Source organism: Cetorhinus maximus, chromosome 23 (genome assembly GCF_964194155.1).
Source record: "Cetorhinus maximus chromosome 23, sCetMax3.hap1.1, whole genome shotgun sequence".
Lineage (NCBI taxonomy): Eukaryota > Metazoa > Chordata > Chondrichthyes > Lamniformes > Cetorhinidae > Cetorhinus > Cetorhinus maximus.
Window position 1 is genome coordinate 54946916 of NC_135901.1, and position 19647 is coordinate 54966562.

Genomic DNA, 19647 nt, shown 5'->3' on the forward strand with positions numbered 1-19647 from the left:
TCCATGTGATCTGTCTCAGAATTCTCTCATCAAACAGACCATCAACATGAGGGGAATTGACATTTTAAGTCATTCCAAGAGGAAATTAGAGGCTGTAATTATCCAGGATGTTGTTCTGAAATTTACACTACCTCCCACTGTCACCAAAGCTGGCAATAGACAGCTCATTGTTCTAATTGTGTTGTAGCCTCTGTCCCAGATGTTGTTCAATATAGATTTAATGTTCAGAGAAAGGGGTGAGATTGGATGGTCAAAACCGCTCACAGGCTATGGAGGGTGATGTTGACTTGAATGTGCCAAAAACAGTGTTCTTCATAGGCACCAATACTTTATCCCCAGTATTAGTCACTTTGGTCGGTGTTGTCCACCTGATAGGACAGGATGTGTCCTCGTGTGTCTGTTTGTATGGGTGCGGGTGTATCCCTGAGTGTGGAAGTGTGTGTAAATGTGTGTGGGTGTGGAGAGGATGTCTGAGTGTGTGAGACAGACAGAGAATGTGTGTGTGGGTCTCTGTGTGTGGTTGTCTGTGCTGCTTCTCATTAGCTATAACACAAACCTTCCTCTCCAAGCAGACGACATGGCTCCAGAGAATCCCATCCAGTGATGTGAATGGTACGATTCGGAGATCCTTCATCCAGGGTGAAACCACAGGCTGACCGTGTGCTGTGTAAAACCTGACATCTAATCAAACAGGCCCTCTTCTCCTGGAGCAACATGAAGTGTCTGCTGCTTTCCAGATCCATTCCTTTCACCTCACTATTATCCTCAGGTGGTTCACAAATTCCTTGTGTACATCATCCTCCAACATGCCTATGATTTCCATTTTAAATATTTCCATCGGTCTTTTTCACAGACAGCAATGGGATTGCTGCTATCACAGGAATCAGTTCTGAAATACTGTCCCTCTGATCTTCAGGCTTCCTGGAGTAATACACTGATCCCGATCTTCCCACCTAACACAAATCCATATCCCCATCTGAGCGCCAGATTTTAATGTGATTGTCTAATATAGAAAACATATATCATTTAACCCATTTAAACCTGATTCAGCACACCCCCTCCACACACACTACAAGAGGTTGTCTTTGAGATCAGTTGTTCCTAATGATGACAATATGAACCTTCTTCCTAAACTGTCCTAACCCTTGAAAGGGGGGAATGCGTCATTAACACATAGATGCTTCAAGTTAGTAATTCAGCTTAGCCTGGCTGACATAATTAATTTAGGACTAACAGAAGGATTAGGGTATGGTCGAATGGACAGATGTCCAACGGGGACATAAGGGGACTTCTTGCTAATGTCGGGATTACAAGGTTAGACATTATTTTTACATTGTTAAAAAAATCAATTTGCTGATTGTTGATGGAAAGGGAGACAATGAGAAGGAGCTAGAAAGTCGTGAATGTCAGAGGGAGTGCACTTGTGGTGTGGGGTGGGAGGGGAATAACAGAGGAACCAGCTATGGGTGCAGACCATTTCTACATAGGCATGAACGTACAGGATCGAAATTATAAACAAGGGCATACGGTTCAGTCTGTAATCATGATCAATGCTGTAATGTCTACAAAATACTCCAAACATACGGGAGAAACTTGTATCGATGAGATGTCTTTGAGGCTCTCCTGTATCCCCATATTTGTCGTTAATGTTGCTTTTCCATCACACAGCTGACTCATGTCGAGTGTTTTAGATACTCCACAACACCCTTCTGTCGGCTCATTCACTGAAACCACGGACTCTCTTTGTTGTAACGGTGACATTCCCTGTCTGCCCGGTTATTTCTTGAAGTCAGTCAGCCCTTGAATTATTTGTACATTGTTTCATCATGTCCCACCCAGCTGGCCACCAGTGCAGAGGCATTGGAGGAGGACGGTTTGGTCCACGTTGTTAGAGGCTGTGGACAGGCCGAGAAGGACAATGAGGGAGTTTTCCTTTGTCACATTCACATCGGGTGTCATTGGTGACTTTGGGAAGAGCTATTTCGATACCGTGACAGGGACAGAGATATTATTGGAGGGATTTAAACATGGAGTTCTGGGAAATGTGGACATGGATTTGGGAGGTGATCAGGACTTTGGAGAGCGAAAGGAGATTGGAGCTGGAGCGGGAGTTTAATAGGATAGTGGGGTCAAGTGTTGGTTTTATTGAGGACAGGTGATGATGGCAGATTTGAAGGTGACAGGGACAGTACCTGAAGAAAGAGGGCCATTAACAATATCAGTGAACGTGGGGAAATTGGGTGATCAGCAGTTTAGCGGGAATAGGGTCGATGGAGCAGGAGGTGGGTCTCATGGGCAAAGTGAGCTCTGAGAGGGCAGGAAGGGGAGATGGGAGAGAAACTGGAGAAAGATGTGGGTTCAGAGCTCGGACATGGGGGATCTTTAGAGACAGTTTGTCCCGATGGGCTAGTGGAAGGGGAGAAAGCAGCAGAGGCAGCTGATCGGATTGTCTCAATCTTAGTGACAAAGAAGCTCCATGAGCTCCTCACACTTGTTGTTGGAGGTGAGGATGGAGGAGACAGGGGAGAGGGTGAGCCCTTCGAAAGGAACTAATGTCTTAGGGATCGTAAAAAGATTCAATATCCTCTATTTAATAGAAAGCTTAATGATTTTATTTTTATCCAGGACATTAACACCTATAACTGGGCTGGAGTTTACTAACATCAGCAGAAACAGACCCCAGTGAAACATGGTTCAGTTGCAAAACTCAATCACTGTAGTTACTCGTGAACCTGCTGGTGTCTCAGCAGGTTGGATGACTGAGTGAATCCTTTCCCACACTCAAAGCAGGTGAACGGTCTCTCCCCAGTGTGAACTCGCTGGTATTTCAGGAGGTTGGATGACTGAGTAAATCCCTTCCCACACACGGAGCAGGTGAAAGGCCTCTCTCCAGTGTGAACTCGCTGGTGTGAAATAAGATTAGCTGATCGCCTGAACCCAGTCCCACAGTGAGAGCACCTGAACGGTCTCTCGTCAGTGTGAACACGTTGATGGAACACCAGGTCCCCGGAACTTTTATAGCACTTCCTGCAGTCTGGACATTGAAAAGGTCTCTCCTCACTGTGAACTCTCTGGTGAGTCAACAGATGGGATGAATCAGTGAATCCCTTCCCACATTCTGAACAGGTGAAATGCCTCTCTCCAGTGTGACCATGTTGGTGTCTCAGCAGGTTGGATGACTGAGTGAATCCCTTCCCACACTTGGAACAGATAAATGGCTTCTCCCCAGTGTGAATTCGTTGGTGCACTGTCAGATGAGATGATCGCCTGAACCCAGTCCCACAGTAAGAGCAGCTGAACAGTCTCTCGTCAGTGTGAACACGTTGATGGGACATCAGTTCCCAGGAACTTTTGTAGCACTTCCCAAAGTCCAAGCATTTAAAAGATCTCTCGTCAGTGTGAACTCGCTGGTGTTTCCGTAGGTAGGATGAACGAGTGAATCCCTTCCCACACTCGGAGCAGATGAACAGTCTCTCTGCTGTTTGACTGCACCGATGTCTTTCCATGTAATTGAATCCCTTCCCACAGTCCCCACATTTCCTCCCTGTTGGGACTGCATTTATGTCCTGCCAGATTAGATGATTGGCTGAAGCCTTGTCCACAAACACAACACGTGTATGGTTTCTCCCCACTGTGAACAGTGCTTTTTCCTTCCATGTTCAAAATCCGATGATATTCAGCCTACGATAAACTGTGCAACTCCATCAGATCCTGATGTGATGTTTGGTTTCAGTTTCCTGACTGCAAATCCTCTCCTTCTAATATCCTGTGGAATTGATTTAAAACAGAAAGAGGGAGTGAGAGAGAACCCACAAAAACACAAAGGCAGGCTGTGAAACTGAGCTGAATGAATCTGGGAATTTCTGGGGCCGGCACGAGGATAAAGTGACCACAAAAGATGCTGGATTGTCACAAAAACTCAACTGGTTCACTAGGGTCCACCAGAGAAAGGACCTTCTACACAGTCTGTGCCCATAAATTTCAAAATTGTGCCTGAACACCAAGGTCTAGGTCATAGGAGCAGGAGTCCTAATACTGACTCCTGGGGAAATCCACTTTCAACCTTCCTCCATTCTGAAAAATCATTACTCTCTGTTTCCTGTCACTCAGTTAATTTTGTACCCATGTTGCTGCTGCCCATTTTGTTCTATGAGCTATAACTTTGCTCACAAGTCTGTTATGTGGCACTTTACCTAATGCCATTTGGAAGACCATGTACACCACATTAACAGCATTACCCTCATCAACCACACTGTTAACTCTTGAAAAACCTTAAGCAAGTTAATTTAACATGATTTTCCCTTAACAAACTTGTGCTGGCTTTCCTGAATTAGCCCACATTTGCTTAAGTGACTATTTATTTTGTCCAGAATTATCACTCCCAAGGTTAAACTGACTGGTCTGGTAGTTGCTGGGCTTATCATTACACCCTTTTTGAACAAAGGTGTATGATTTGCAATTCTCCTGTCCTCTGTCACCACTCATTGGTCTGAAGAAGATTGGAATAATATGGTCAGTGCCTCCACAATTTCCACTCTGAATTCCCTCAGTATCCTTGGATACATCTCATCCAATCCAGGTGCCTTGTCAACTTTATCAGACAGCCTATATAATACCTTCTCCTTATCAATATTAAACACAAGTGTTTGAACTACCTCCTCTTTAACCATGACCTGTGCAGCATCATCTTCTTTGGTAAAGACAGATGCCAAATATTCATTTATACCTCATCCATGCCCCCTGTCCCAATGGGTAAATCACCTTTGTTTAAATCCCTAATCAGCCCCTTTCTCCTTTTACCACCCTGTTACTAGGTATCAGCCAGAGAAAGCGTTTTGATTTCCTGCCATGTTAGCTGCCAGTCTCTTCTCATACTCTCTCTTTGCTTCTCTTACTTTCTTTTTCCAATTTCTCTCTGAATATTCTTTCTTTATCCTGTCTCTCGGTTGTATTAGCCACCTGATATCTCTGTTAGCAGACTTATTCATCTTCATCTTAATCTCTTCTCTTATTTAGTGAGCTGTGGATATGTTGGCCACACCTTCCTCATTTGTAAGAATATGTCATTACTATGACTGATCTATTTCCTCTTTAAGGCAGCGCATTCCTCAATTACAGTTTCTCCTGCCAACCTTTGATTCCACTTTACTGGGTCAGATCCATTCCCACCTTATTGAAGTTGGCTTTCCCCAGTTAATTATTCTTTCTTTTACAAGTAATCTTTCCCCACAGACAGACAGGCCAACTGTTTACCTTCCAGACTTAAAGGCCGATGATATTCAGGTCCTCACGAATCGAGTGACTCTGCCAGATCTGAATTGATGTTTGATTTGAGTTTCCCATCTGTCAACCCTCCACTTCTAAGATCCAGTATCAGAAATTTACAAAAACACTAACCGTCAGTCCAACATAGAAATTGAGAAGAGACAAACATTTCTCCTGGTTTGAGTTTGCTGTGTGTAAATCCTCCCCTTCTAACCCCCTGGAAAAGGAGTTTCCAAAATCCATCCCTGTCAGTCCAGGATAGAAATACACAATATCCTCTCCTCCTGCTACCTGCACCAGGATGGCCGCGCATGCGCCCTGCTGCACATTGCCCCTGTGAAGATGGCGGTTATTAACTCGGGCCTGTCTCCGAGAGGAGACGCGGGTCAGAATTGTCTCCTCTCCATTCGGAGTAACCGCAGGACCGGTAGCTTCTTATTCAAGATTTCAGAACTTCACAAGGTCTTCATGAAGCCTCCCCGCCCACTCCGCCGCCTCCATCCCTCCCCCACTCACCGGCTCCTTTTACTCGCCTGTGTTCGCCATTTCTCAACGTCTTCCATCAGCTCCAGGTACAGATGGTACTGCGCATGCTCCAGTCAGAGATCGCAATGCGCATGTATCAGTCACTGCCATCTACTGCGCGAGCGCGAGGACCGCCTGTCGTGAGGATAGAGCACATTCCGCCCCCCACTGAATCCTGGGTAAACATACCGCCATTGAAAGGTTTTTTCTGATAAGATAATTATGTTTTATGATCCGATGATGATTGACGCCATAGGGCCAATATATAAAATTATTAATATTGATATGGCAACCATAGTGCACGGCCCCTCCACCATAGTTCTGTCCTGGGTGTAATTAACAACAGAACAAACCCTGACAGTTAGATCTGAACTCACTGGAGTCTCAGCAGCGGCGCAGATAAATGATTTTTCTTCCCATATTCTGACTACTGAAACTCTGTCTTGTCAGTTGGAATGTAGCAATTATGGATCTAATCCTTTGACCTTCTAAAACTGGAGTGTTAGCAGGTGGGCAGTGAGCAAAGGGTTGCATACATGAAGTATCTGAATGGTCTCCCACAGGTATGACTGTGCTGCTGCGTCAGAAAATGGAATAACGAGGTGAATCCATTTCCACATTCAGCTGGTGTGATTTCATGGTGTGATTTTGCAACATGAGTTTCAGCTCACACTGGGATCTCAAACCCTTCTAAGAATGTGCTCTACATTCTCAACCACAGTTAGAGAAAAGTGGTGCTGTAAATCTGAAATAAAAAAACAAAATATTGGAATTTTCAGCAGATCTGGCAGTGTCTGTGGAGAGTGAAAGATGTATTTAAATTTCAGGGCTGTGACTTTCCATCAGAACTGCACTGCATCAGTGAGCAGACCTGAAAACTTAACTCTATTTCTCAATTCACAGATTCTCCTGGATGTGCTGAGTATTTCCATAATTTTCTGCTTTTATCTCTGATTGAAGAAGTTGCATATGAATTGTGCATTAGATTTATTGATGACTAACGTATATTTATTCTCAACAATCTCCAAGTGGAAAACTCTTCCATTTGTCTACGCTGTCAACCCCTTTCATTATCTTAAAGGCCTTAGTCAAGTCATCCCTCACTTTCTTTTCCAGAGAAAAACTTTTCAATCTGTTAAATCTTTGTGAATTTGACATATTTTCCAATTCTGGCATCATTCCAGTAAATCTTTTTTGCACCATCCCCAGTGCTTCGCTCCTTCCTATAATATGGAGGCAGAGCTAATCTGAGCATCAAAGTCACATTATCCCAAATTCCTGTATGTTGTATGGATCATTATGGCTTCGGGAGAGGGGACTGTGATTTCGAGCTGTTATTCACCATCCCCTGTTTCAGCCATTCTCCCATTAGCTGAAAATAAGATTAGATGAAATGAGCAGATCTAATGAGCCGGCCTGTGACATTATGAATCAATTACAAAGTTGTCTCTCAGCCTTACAGTAAAGCAGAGGGTATTTTTCATTCTAAATTTACTAATCATGCCATTAAGAATACCTGTCAGAGAATGACTAGATTTCAGCATGGGGCCAGTGTAAAGCTCATTTAACATGATTACCAAGCAGTGAAGAGGTGAATTTGTAATTCACATGCACCCTGTTAGTGCAACTATTAATCTGGGAAATGCACAGAGTCTGTTGTTCTCCATCTTGATATGTTCAAGATGGAAATCCATAAATATTTGGGCACTAAGGGATATGGTGATAGGATGGGAAAGTGAAGTTGAGCTGGAAGAACACTTAATGGTGGAGCAGGCTCAAGGGGCCTTTTAGTCCAACTCTGCTCCTATTTTTTGTGTTCTTATGAACATCACTGTGAATCATTTCCATTGAAGCACAGCAGATGCAGCAGCACCCGTCCACCTCCTCCCTTCCCACATTCCAGGACCCCAAACACTTTCCAAGGGGCACAGTGATTTACTTGTACTTCTTGCTATTCAGTATTGTCTATTCACTGACCACAGTGCGGTTTTCTCTACATTGAGGAGATTAAATCCCAATTGGGTAACTGCTTCGTGGAACATCACCTTTCAGTCCCCAAGTGTGACCCTGAGGTCCTGGTCATTTACCAGTTTAATCTCCACCCACTCCCACTCTGACCTCGGCCTCCTGCACTGTTCCAATGAAGCTCAATGGAAGCTCGAGGAACAGCAGCCCATCTTTCATTGGACACTTTACATCCTTCTGGACTCAACATTCATTTTGACAATTTCAGATCATAACCATTGCTCCCATTTTTTCTGACAGTAGGTGCTGGTAATGGTTCTTCTTTTACCATTTATCCCTCCTCTGGGCCTGTGTTGTTTCTCCACTTGTCCCATTAGTTTATTTCCTTGTCTCATTATCACCCAGTGCTGCCTTGCACCATCATCCCCTTTGTCATTTAATCACGAGTTCAGGCTCGGACAAGGGGGATCTTTAGAGATAGTTTGTCCCGGTGGGCTAGTGGAAGGGAGGGAAGCAGCAGAGGCAGCAGATCAGATTGTCTCAATCTTAGTGACAAAGAAGCTCCATGAGCTCCTCGCACTTGTTGCTGGAGGTGGGGATGGAGGAGACAGGGGAGAGGGAGAGCCCTTCAAAAGGAACTAACTTGTGCTAGGAATATCAAAACGACTCAACTGTTCATCGCAAAGCTGATTTATTCCAATTTTATACAGAATCTGTAACTGGGCTGGAGTTTATTAACATCAAAAAGCAACTAACTTGTTAAAAATATTAAAAAGGTTCAACGCATTGTGTTTAACACAATGCTGATTTATTTGACTTTTATCTAAGCGGGCTGGAGTTTATTAATGTCTACAGAAACACACTATAATGAACATAATTCAGTCCTGAATGTTATTAAGAGCAAAATCCCATCACGGCAGTTACTTGTGAACTTGCTGGTGTCTCAGCAGGTTGGATGACCGACTGAATCCCTTCCCACATTCGGAGCAGGTAAATGGCCTCTCTCCAGTGTGAACTCTCTGGTGCAGCAGCAGGTTGAATGACTGAATGAATCCTTTCCCACATTCGGAACAGGTGAATGGCCTCTCTCCAGTGTGAACTCTCTGGTGTCTTAGCCGGTTGGAAGACCGACTGAATGCCTTCCCACATTCGGAGCAGGTAAATGGCCTCTCTCCAGTGTGAACTCTCTGGTGCCTTAGCCAGTCGGATGACCGACTGAATCCCTTCCCACATTCGGAGCAGGTAAATGGCCTCTCTCCAGTGTGAACTCCCTGGTGCAGCAGCAGGTGGGATGACTGATTGAATCCCTTCCCACATGCGGAGCAGGTGAATGGTCTCTCTCCAGTGTGGACTCGCTGGTGCGTGATGAGTTGAGATGATCGTCTGAACCCAGTCCCACAGTGAGAGCACCTGAACGGTCTCTCATCAGCGTGAACATGTTGATGGGACTTTAGTTCCACAGAACTTTTGAAGCACTTCTCACACTGTGGGCATTTAAAAGGTGTCTCATCTGTGTTAACTCGCTGGTGTCCCATGAGGTTGGCTAATTGAATCAATCCCTTCCCACGCTCAGAGCAAGTGAATGGTCTCTCCCCAGTTTGAGTGCACCAATGCGTTCCCAGTTCCAATGGGGATTTGAATCTCTTCCCACAGTCCGTACATTTACATGGTTTCTCTCCATTGTGACTGCATTTATGCTCCGTCAGGTCAGATGATCGGCTGAAGCCTCGTCCACACACAGAACACGTGTACGGTGTCTCCCAACTGTGAACGGTGCTTTTTCCTTCCATGTTCAGAATCTGAAGATACTCAGTTTAAGATAAATTACCCGACTCCGTCAGATCCTGATGTGATGTTTAGTTTCAGTTTCCCGACTGCAAATCCTCCCCTTCTAATACTCTGTGAAATTGATTTAAAACAGAAAAAGGGAGTGAGAGAGAACCCACAAAAACTTAAAGGCAGGTTGTGAAATTGAGCTGAATGAATCTGGGAATTTGTGGGGCCGGCACTGGGAAAAAATGACCATGAAAACTGCTGGATCGTGATAAAAACCCAACTGGTTCACTAATGTCCATCAGGGGAGGGAACCTGCCACCTGGTCTGGGCCTACACAAGACTCTGGCCTCCATAAGAACATACGAAATAGGAACAAGAGAAGTCCTAACACCCTGTCGAGCCTGCTCCACCATTCAATACGATTGTGGCTGATCTTGGGCTTCAACTCCACTTTCCCACCCACTCCCCATATCCCTCAACTCCCTGAGAGACCAAAAATCTCCCCATCTCAGCCGGAAATATATTCAATGATGGACCGTCCACAACTCGCTGGGCTGGAGAATTCAATGTGACAGAGAGAGAAAGAGAGAGAGGAGTGGGAGAGACAGAGAAAGAAGGTTACTAAACAAAGCACAGGATGTCAATAAACAGAATTCAAGTGCATGGGATTAGGGTAATATCCTGTTATAGATTGAGAATTGGTGAACAGAAAGAAAACAGAGTCGGAGTAAATGTCTCATTCTCAGGATGACAGGCAGTTATTTGTGGGATACGACAAGGATCAGTGCTTGGCCCACAGCCATTCACAAACTATACAAACGATTTGAAGGCACTCATTTAAGTAGCACCTAAATTTTCACATTCTCATCCTTGTTTTCCTCCATGGTTGTGATCATTCCTATCTCTGTAACCTCCTCCAGCCTCACAATCCCCCCGAGATATCTGCTCTTCTTGAATTCGAGAATTACTGATTTTAATAATTCCATCACTGGTTGCCATTCTGTCAGTTTCTAATACTCTAGAATTACCTCCCTAAACCTCTCCGCCTCTCTACCTCATTTGCATCCTTTAAGATATTCCTTCAGACCGAGCTCTTTGACCAAATTATTGGCCACCTGCCTGAGTATCTCCATGGTTTCTAACATTTCTGTGAAATGTCTTGGTAAACTATATAACAATAAATGTGTGATATAAACACAAATTGTTGTTGTTGATTTGGAGATATATCAATGTCCCTTCCTCATCGCTGGGTGAATAACCTGTAGCTGCTTACGTAACAGCATTGTGCGAGCACCTTCACCACACGGACTTAATTAGTAATGGGTTGAAAGGTTATGGGGAGAGGGAGGGAAATTGGAGTTGAGGCCAAAATGAGATCAGCCATGATCGTAATGAATGGCGGGTCAGGCTCGAGGGGGGTGAATTGCCCACTCCTGCTCCTGGTTCTTATGTTCTTATGTTCAAGGATCTATGGACATGCACACCAAGGGTCTGTACTTCCTCGGGTCCTACCATTCATCATGTACTCCCTTGCCTAGTTAGTCCTCCCAAAATGCATCACCTCACATGTTTTCATTTTCAATTCCATTTTCCACTGTTCTGCCCATCTGACCAGCCCGTCTATATCGTCCTGTTGTCTAAGGGTCCTCGCTATTTACCACACTAGTGATTTTTTTGTGTTACCTGTGAACTTACTGATCATACCTCCTACATTCGTGTCTACATCATTAATGTCCACTAAAAACAACAAGGGACCCAGCACTGAACCCTGCAGTACGCCACTGGACACAGGCTTCCAGTCACAAAAACAACCTTTGACCATCACCCTCTGCCTCCTGACACTGAGCTAATTCTGGATCCAATTTGCCAAATAGCCCTGGATCACATGGGCTCTTATCTTCTGGACCTGTCTCCCAGGCCAGACCTTGTCAAAAGCCTTAGAGAATTCCATGTGGACTACATCAATTGAACTACCCTCATCTACACACCTCGTCACCTCCTTGAAAAATTCAATCAAATTTGTTAGACATGATCTCTCACTGACAAAGCCATGCTGACTATCCTTGATTAATTCTTGCCTCTCCAGGTGGGGATTAATTCTGTCCCTCAATGTTTCCAAAAGTTTTCCTTCCACTGATGTTTGACTCACTGGCCTATTAGCTCCCTGGTTTATCCCTACCATTCCTCTTTAATAATGGTACCACATTAGCTGTCCTCCAGTCCTCTGGCACCCCTCCTGTGGCCAGAGAGGATTTGAAAATTAATGTCAGGGCCCCTGCAATCTCCTCCCTTGCCTCCCACAGCACCTGGAATACATCTGATCTGGGCCTGGGGATTATTACACTTTTAAGGCCCAATAAAACCGCTAATACCTCCTCCCTCTCAATACTCATTTGTTCAAGTATATCACAGTACCTCTCCCTGATTTCTATACCCACATCGTCCTTCTGTTTAGTTAATACAGATGCAAAGTACTCATTTAAAACCTCATCTACATCTTCCAGCTCCTCACACAGTTTGCCATTTTGGTCCCTGATGGGCCCTAATCTTTCCCTGGTTATCCTCTTCCCTGAATATACTTATAAAATGCCTTTGGATTTTAACTTATTTCACCCAGCTGTGTTTTTCATGCCCCCTCTTTGCCTTCCTAATTTCTTTTTTAAGTAACCCCCGGCACTTTCTCTACCCATCAAGGGCTCCTGCTGTTTTGAGCCCTCGGTATGTACCATAAGCTTCCATTTTTACCCCCCTTATCTAATCCTGTCAATTCCTCAACATCCTGGTTTCTCTGGACTTGTTGGTCCTTTGTGGGAAAATGTTGGCCCTGCACACTATTTCCTTTTTGAATGACTCCCACTGCTCTGATGTTGATTTTCCTGCAAGTAGCTGCTCCCAGTCCACATTGGCCAGGTCCTGTCTTATCATATTGAAATTGGCCTTCCCCAATTCAAAACCCTTATTTTCTATCCGTCTTCATCCTTTTCCATAACTACTTAAATCTTACTGAGTTATGGTCATTATCACTGAACTGCTCCCCCACTGATACTTCTACAACTTGCCCAGCTTTGTTCTCTAATAGGTCCAGCACCTCTCTTGTAGGACTTTCTATGTGCTGGCTTCAAAATCTCGCCTGGATACATTTGAAGAATTCTGCCACCTCAAAGTCTTTCACACTTTGTCTATCCCAGTTAATATTGGGGAAGTTGAAATCCCCGATTATTATTACCCTATTATTTTAACACTTCTGAGATTTGCCTACATATCTGCCCTTCTATCTCTCCCTGACTGTTTGGGGGTCTATAGGATGCTCACAACAATGTGATTGCCCCCTTTCTGTTTTTAAGTTCTACCTATACGGCCTGATTTAAGGAACCTTCTAAGATACCATCCCTCCTTACTGCAGTAATTGACTCCTTGATCAATATTGTGACACCACCATCTCTTTTACAACCTCTGCCCCCTTCCTGTCTCACCTGAAGATTCTATACCTCAGAATATTGAGCTGCCAGTCCTGCCCCTCCCTCAGCCATGTCGCCGTGATAGCAATGATATCATATCCCCATTTGTTAATCAGCATCTGCAACTCATCTGCCTTACTCACAACACTCCTTACATTAAAATAAATGTCATCCAGCCTTGCCATGTTGCCTTGTGCCTTAACTTGACTTTGTACACTCTGCCTTCCAGACTGACTTGTTTTTTCTTATATACTTGTCTGTACATCACCCCCTACTATACCTCCACTCAGTATCCCACCCCCATACCAAATTAGTTTAAGAGCCCACCGACAGCACTAGCAAATTTCCACGCAAGGTTCCCCACACCTTTTAAAGCACTTCTCACACTTAAATTAAAAGGTCTCTTGTCAGTGTAAATGGTGTCCCAGCAGGTGGGATGATGTCCTGAACCTCTTACCACACTGTGAGCAACTGAACAGCCTCTCGCCAGTGAGAATTCAATGTGTTTCAGCAGGTCAATCCAAAGAGACAAATATTTCCCTTAGTTTGAGTTTGCTGTGTGTAAATCCTCCCCTTCTAACCCCCTGTAAAAGGAGTTTCCAAACACTCGGTATAAACTGGGCTACGGGAGTTTCTAATCCGGGTTTGGAGTCCTACACCGGGTGTTTGTTAATCCTCCCAGTCCACCCTCCGGCTCCATTCCTCTCCTGCACTCGGCCCTTTCTCACCCGCTGGACTTTAAATTCCACCGCAACAAAAACAAAAATACCTGGAAAAACTCAGCAGGTCTGACAACTGTGTTCCTCTCAGCAGATGCTAACGTCTCGAGTCCATATGACTATTCAATAGAACTAAGTAAAAATTGAAAAGAGGTGAAATATAAGCTGGTTTAAGGGGGGTGGGACAAGTCGAGCTGGATAGAGGGCCAGTGAAAGGTGGAGATAACCAAAAGATGTCACAGACAAAAGAACAAAGAGGTGTTGAAGGTGGTGATATTATCTAAGGAATGTGCTAATTAAGGGTAGAAAGCAGGACGAGCAAGGTACAGATAGACCTAGTGGGGGTGGGGTGAAGGGATCGAAATAGGATAAAAGGTAGAGATAAAACAATGGATGGAAATACATTTAAAAATAATGGAAATAGGTGGGAAAAGAAAAATCTATATCAATTATTGGGAAAAAAAAGTCCACCGCCTTCGTCCCGGTCCCGCGCTCACACTGCGCATACTCCACTCCCGGCAGGCTCCGCCCCTCTCACTCCGATTGGCTGGAGGATCAGCTGCTCCCGCTCGGTCCTCCAATCCCTCCCTTTTTCCTATTGGTCTGGAGCTGCCGCCAATCATTTGAGTCGGAACATGCGCAGTCCGTGGAGACAGGCGGTAAGGGAGCTCCAGCCAGCGGATTTAAAATGCGGGTTTAACAAAGGCCGAGTGCGAATACAGAACCGAAAATAAACCCGTGAACAGAGATAGGGCTGACGGGTGAATTTGGAAGCTTCATAAACTCACGGTGTCAGCCCCAAACTCTCAATAAGGAGCCTCCGGTCCCGGGTTTGCTCGGAGCTGCGGGAGGAAGGCCGGAGTTAGCGGCCGCCATCTTTATAGGGGGCAATGTGAGTATGGGCGCATGCGCGGCCGTCTTGATGAGTCAATGTGCTACAGGGCGCATGCGCGTCCGCCATCCTCACGGGAACAATGAGCAACAGCCCGAGGGAGACGTTCATAAAACGTGTGTTCACCAGGAGTTTTAGATCAGCAACAATAGAATTATAAACCCACAGTCACTCAGTAGTACAGAATTTAAGTATTGCTGAAAAAGGGAGACATATTGCTGATATTTCATGTTGCACTCCTCTGGACAGATGCAAAAAAAACCAAATTTCTCAGCGAACAACAATTTATGCTGCACAAGGAAAGGGTGTTGACTGGTTTGGCCAGTCAGCTCTGATTGGTCAAGGCATTGCCACGGAGAATGCACCAAAGAGCTATCATCCTCCATGCTTTTGTTTAATTCAACAAATGGCCCCATCCCTGGACATGTCCCTTCTGTCTGCAGTGGGCAGTTCCCTGTGTATGTAACTTCTAGCAAGCATAAGTGAGCCACATTATGTGCCCGACTGATAGTCTTTGAAATTTGATGTTCTTGCGTCTGTCCTGATGAGTACAAGAGAAAAGGTTTTGACAGAATGTCTCTTTTTTTAGCAATACTCAAGTCTCTTAAAGAGGGAAAATGTGGTCGACAGAGGGAGTGGTGCAGGTGGAGAATTTCAGAGTTTGGGAATGAGGGAACTTAAGGCAAGGTCATTAATGCTGGAGCGATTAAAATGGAGAATGTACAAGATTCCAGAATTCAAGCAGTGCAGATATCTCAGAGGGGTGTAGGGCTGGAGGAGATTACAGAGATAAGGAAGGGTGAGGCTATGGAGGGATTTGAAAACAAGGATGAGAATTTTAAAATCAAGTTGTTGCTTGACCGGGATCCAAGACAGGTCAGGAAGCAAATGGGTGACAGAGGAACAGGACTTGCTACGAGTGAAGACATGGACAGCAGACTTTTGGATGGCTTCACGTTTACGGAGAGTAGAATGTGGGAGACCAGCCAGGAGTGTGTTGGGATAGTCATTCAAGTCTGGAGGTAACAACGGCAGTGATGAGGGTTTCAGCAGCAGATGCACTGAGACAGGGTGAGGGCGGGTAATGTTACAGAGGTGGAAGCAGGTGATTTTAGTGATGGCACAGATATGAGGTCAGAATCTGATCTCTATATCAAATGTAACACCGAGTTTATGAACAGCCTGGTTTAATCTCAGACTGTTCCCAGGGAGAAGGATGGAGTTGCTATCTAGGGAATGGAGATTGGAGCAGGGACTGAAAACAGTGTCTTCAGTCTTATTAGTGTTTAATTGGAGTTAATTAGTCATCAGGAAGAGAAGCAGTAACCACAATGAGCCATAAGACTGATCCCAGGTTTAACTTAGTTAGAGAGGGAGAGAAGGAAGGAAGGAAACCCTGGGAGGTTTGGAGAAACCACCTTCACAATCACTCATTAAATCTCCACACAGTAAGTTTTGGACACAAGGTTAACGTCTGCTATTCTGTATGGTCGGTCAGAGGGTTTCAGATTAATGTTTTGTCATGAGTAATGACTGAAGTGAATGATCAAACATATTGTTATCTTCAGTTGGAAAAATTTGTTAAAAAGATACAGGAAGAATTATCCAAAGCTCTGTTTGGCTTCAGCACAAGGAGGAGGGAGAATGTGTGGGACAGGGATTTGCAGCTTTTGGAGAAGAAGACAGGAAATAATGTTCCATAGAAATGAGAATTGTTTGTTCTGAAATTCTATCCTGTTCTTACAGTGATCACTCTTGTAAACTCCTTTTACATGGTATCGGAAGGGGAGGATTTACAGAGGGAGATCTCAAACCAAACATCACATCAAGATCTGACAGAGTCACTCGATTCATCAGAACCTGAATATTATCATCTTTGAATGTGGAAGGAGAAATATTTGTCTGTTCTGTCTGTGGGAAAAGATTTCAAACATCAGTGTGACTGGAAAAGCACCGAGACACACACACACCCGAATGAGACTGTTCCTGTGAATTGACTGTGGAAAGAGCTTTAACCAGTTACACAGCCTGAAATAACATCACACCATTCACAGCAGGGGGAAATTGTACACGTGTTCTATGTGTGGACAAGGATTCAAATGATCATCAAACCTGGAGAGACACAGGGACACTTGAACCATGGAGAAACCGTGGAAATGTAAGAACCGTGGGAAAGGATTCAATTACCCATCCCAGCTGGAAATCCATCGACGCAGTCACACTGGGGAAAGGCCGTTCACCTGCTCCGAGTGTGGGAAGGGATTCACTCAGTCATCCAAGCTGCGAACACACCAGCGAATTCACACTGAGGAGAGACCATTCACTTGCTCTGAATGTGGGAAGGGATCCACTCAGTCATCTGAGCTGCTGAGACACCAGCGAATTCACAGTGGTAAGAAGCCATTCACCTGCTCTGAGTGTGGGAAGGGATTCACTTCCTCAACCAACCTGCGAACACACCAGCGAATTCACAATGGGGAGAGACCGTTCGTCTGCTCTGAGTGTGGGAAGGGATTCACTCAGTCATCTGACCTGCTGATACACCAGCGGGTTCACAGTGGGGAAAGGCCGATCACCTGCTCTGAGTGTGGGAAGGGATTCACTCAGCCATCCAGCCTGCTGAGACACCAGCGGTTTCATACTGGGGAAAGACCATTTACCTGCTCCGTGTGTGGGAAGGGATTCACTCAGTCATCCCACTTGCAAATACACCAGCGAATTCACACTGGAGAGAGACCATAAGAACATATGGAATAGGAACGGGAGCAGACCATTTGGCCTCTCAAGTTTGCTGTGCCATTCAATATGTTCATAGCTGATCTTCTTGTCTTTGAATTTCCACATTCCCATCTAACCCCGATAACCTTTGATTCCCTTGCCTAACAAGAATCTATCTACCTCTGTCTTAAAAATATTCAATGACCCCACCTCCACCGCCTTCTGAGGCAGAGAGTTCCCATTCGCACACCCCTCTGAGAGAAAAATATTCTCCTTATCTCTGTCCTAAAAGGGCGACCCCCTAATTTTGAAACAGTGCCCCCTAGTTCTGGACTCACCCACAAGAGGAAACATCCTTTCGACGTCCACCTTGCAAAGGCCATTCAGGATCTTGTATACTTCAATCGAATCACCCCTCGCTCTTCTAAACTCCAGTGGAAACAAGCCCAGTCTGTCCAACCTTTCCTCATAAGACAGCCCGCTCATTCCAGATATCAATCTAGTGAACATCCTTTGAACCACCTCCAATGAATTTATATCCTTCCTTAAATAAGGAGACCAAAACTGCACATAGAATTCAAGGTGTGGTCCTGTATAACTGAAGCATAACATCCTTACTTTTATGTTCAACCCCTCTCGTAACAAAGGATAGCATTCCATTAGCCTTATTAATTACTTGCTGTACATGCATACAAACTTTTTGTGACTCATTTACTAGAACACCTAGGTCCCTCTGCACCTCAGAATTATGCAGCCATTCTGCATTTAAGCAATACTCTGCTTTTTTGTTCTTCCTGCCAAAGTGACCAACTTCACATTTTCCCACATTTCACTCCATTTGCCAGATCTTTGGCCACTCATTCAACCTATCTATATCCATCTGCAACCTCCTCATGTCCTCTTCACAACATACTTTCCTTGCTATCTTTGTGCTATCTGCCAATTTAGCTACCACGTCTTCACTCCCCTCATCTAAGTCATTGATGTAAATCATAAAAAGTTGATGCCCCAACACAGACCCCTGTGGGACTCCACTCATCACATCCTGCCAATCAGAAAAAGACCCATTTACACATACTCTCTGCTTTCTGCCAGCCAGCCAATCTCCTATCCAGGCTAATAAGTTACCCCCTACACCATGCACTTTTATTTTCCGTAATAATCTTTGATGTGGCACCTTCTCAAATGCCTTCTGGAAGTCCAATACAGTACATCTACAGGCTCCCCTTTATCCATTGCGCATGTTACTCCTTCAAAAAAAACTCCAATCAAATGGTTAAACATGATTTTCCTTTCACAAAACCATGCTGACTCTTCCCAATTGCCTTGAGCTCTTCTAAGTGCCCAGCCATAACCTCCTTAATGATTGATTCTGATAACTTCCCCACGACAGACGTCAAGCTAACTGGCCAATAGTTTCCTGTTTTCTGCCTCCCTCCCTCCTTGAATAGAGGGGTTATATTTGCTGCTTTTTTGCTGCTAAGGGAGAGAGAGAGAACCCACAAAAACACAAAGGCAGGTTGTGAAATTGAGCTGAATGAATCTGGGAATTTGTGGAGCCGGCACGAGGAAAAAGTGACCATGAAAACTGCTGGATTGTCATAAAAACTCAACTGGTTCACTAATGTTCCTTCAGGGAAGGGAACCCGCCACCCAGTCTGGGCCTACACAAGACTCTGGCCTACAAGGGAGGAGAGGGAGACAGAAGTGGGAGAGGCAGGGTGTCAAGGGATACCTACAACACAACAAGAACTTTGACAAAGTCTCCAGAAACCTCAACCTCCACCACCTAAAGGAACAGGGTCGCAGGTGTATGTGAACACCATCATCTCCAAGATCCTTTCCTAGTCACACATCATCCTGACTTGTCTGGATCAACAGAAATTTCCTCCATTTCAATATTGGGAAGACTGAAGCCATTGTCTTCAGTCCCCGCTACAAACTCCACTCCCTGACCACCGGCTCCATCCCTCTCCCTGACAACTGTGTGAGGCTGAACCAGACATTCATAGGGACATAGGAGCAGGAGTAGGCCCTTCAGCCCGTCGAGCCTGCTCTGCCATTCAATCCGATCTAAGTGCTTTCCCACACTAGCCGCATAGCCCTGTATGTAATTGCTCAATCTGTCATCCATTCCTTTGTTCCCTCTAGACGTAACTATCCTAAGAGACTCCCGGCCAGCCTCCCACATTCAACCTCCCTGTAATACAAAACTCTTCTTACTCGCACCAAGTCTTGTTCACCCATCACCCCTGTATCCACCGACTTACAAAGCCTGTGGGTTAAGGAGAACCTCAATTTTAAATTTCTCATCCTCGTTTTCAAATCC

The 19647-nt window shown here is 44.8% G+C and overlaps 1 protein-coding gene across 1 annotated transcript in view; it reads right to left on the minus strand.

Moving 5' to 3' along the window:
• Nucleotides 1–14584, minus strand: part of LOC144698056 (uncharacterized) — a 136661-nt gene extending 122077 nt beyond the window's left edge. The window contains exons 1-2 of the mRNA XM_078569987.1: nt 14513–14584; nt 8721–9176 (exon numbers count right to left, since the gene is read on the minus strand). Coding sequence (XP_078426113.1) covers nt 8721–9176; nt 14513–14584 — 528 coding nt within the window. The remainder of the gene's footprint in view (nt 1–8720; nt 9177–14512) is intronic.
• Nucleotides 14585–19647: the final 5063 nt, after the last annotated feature.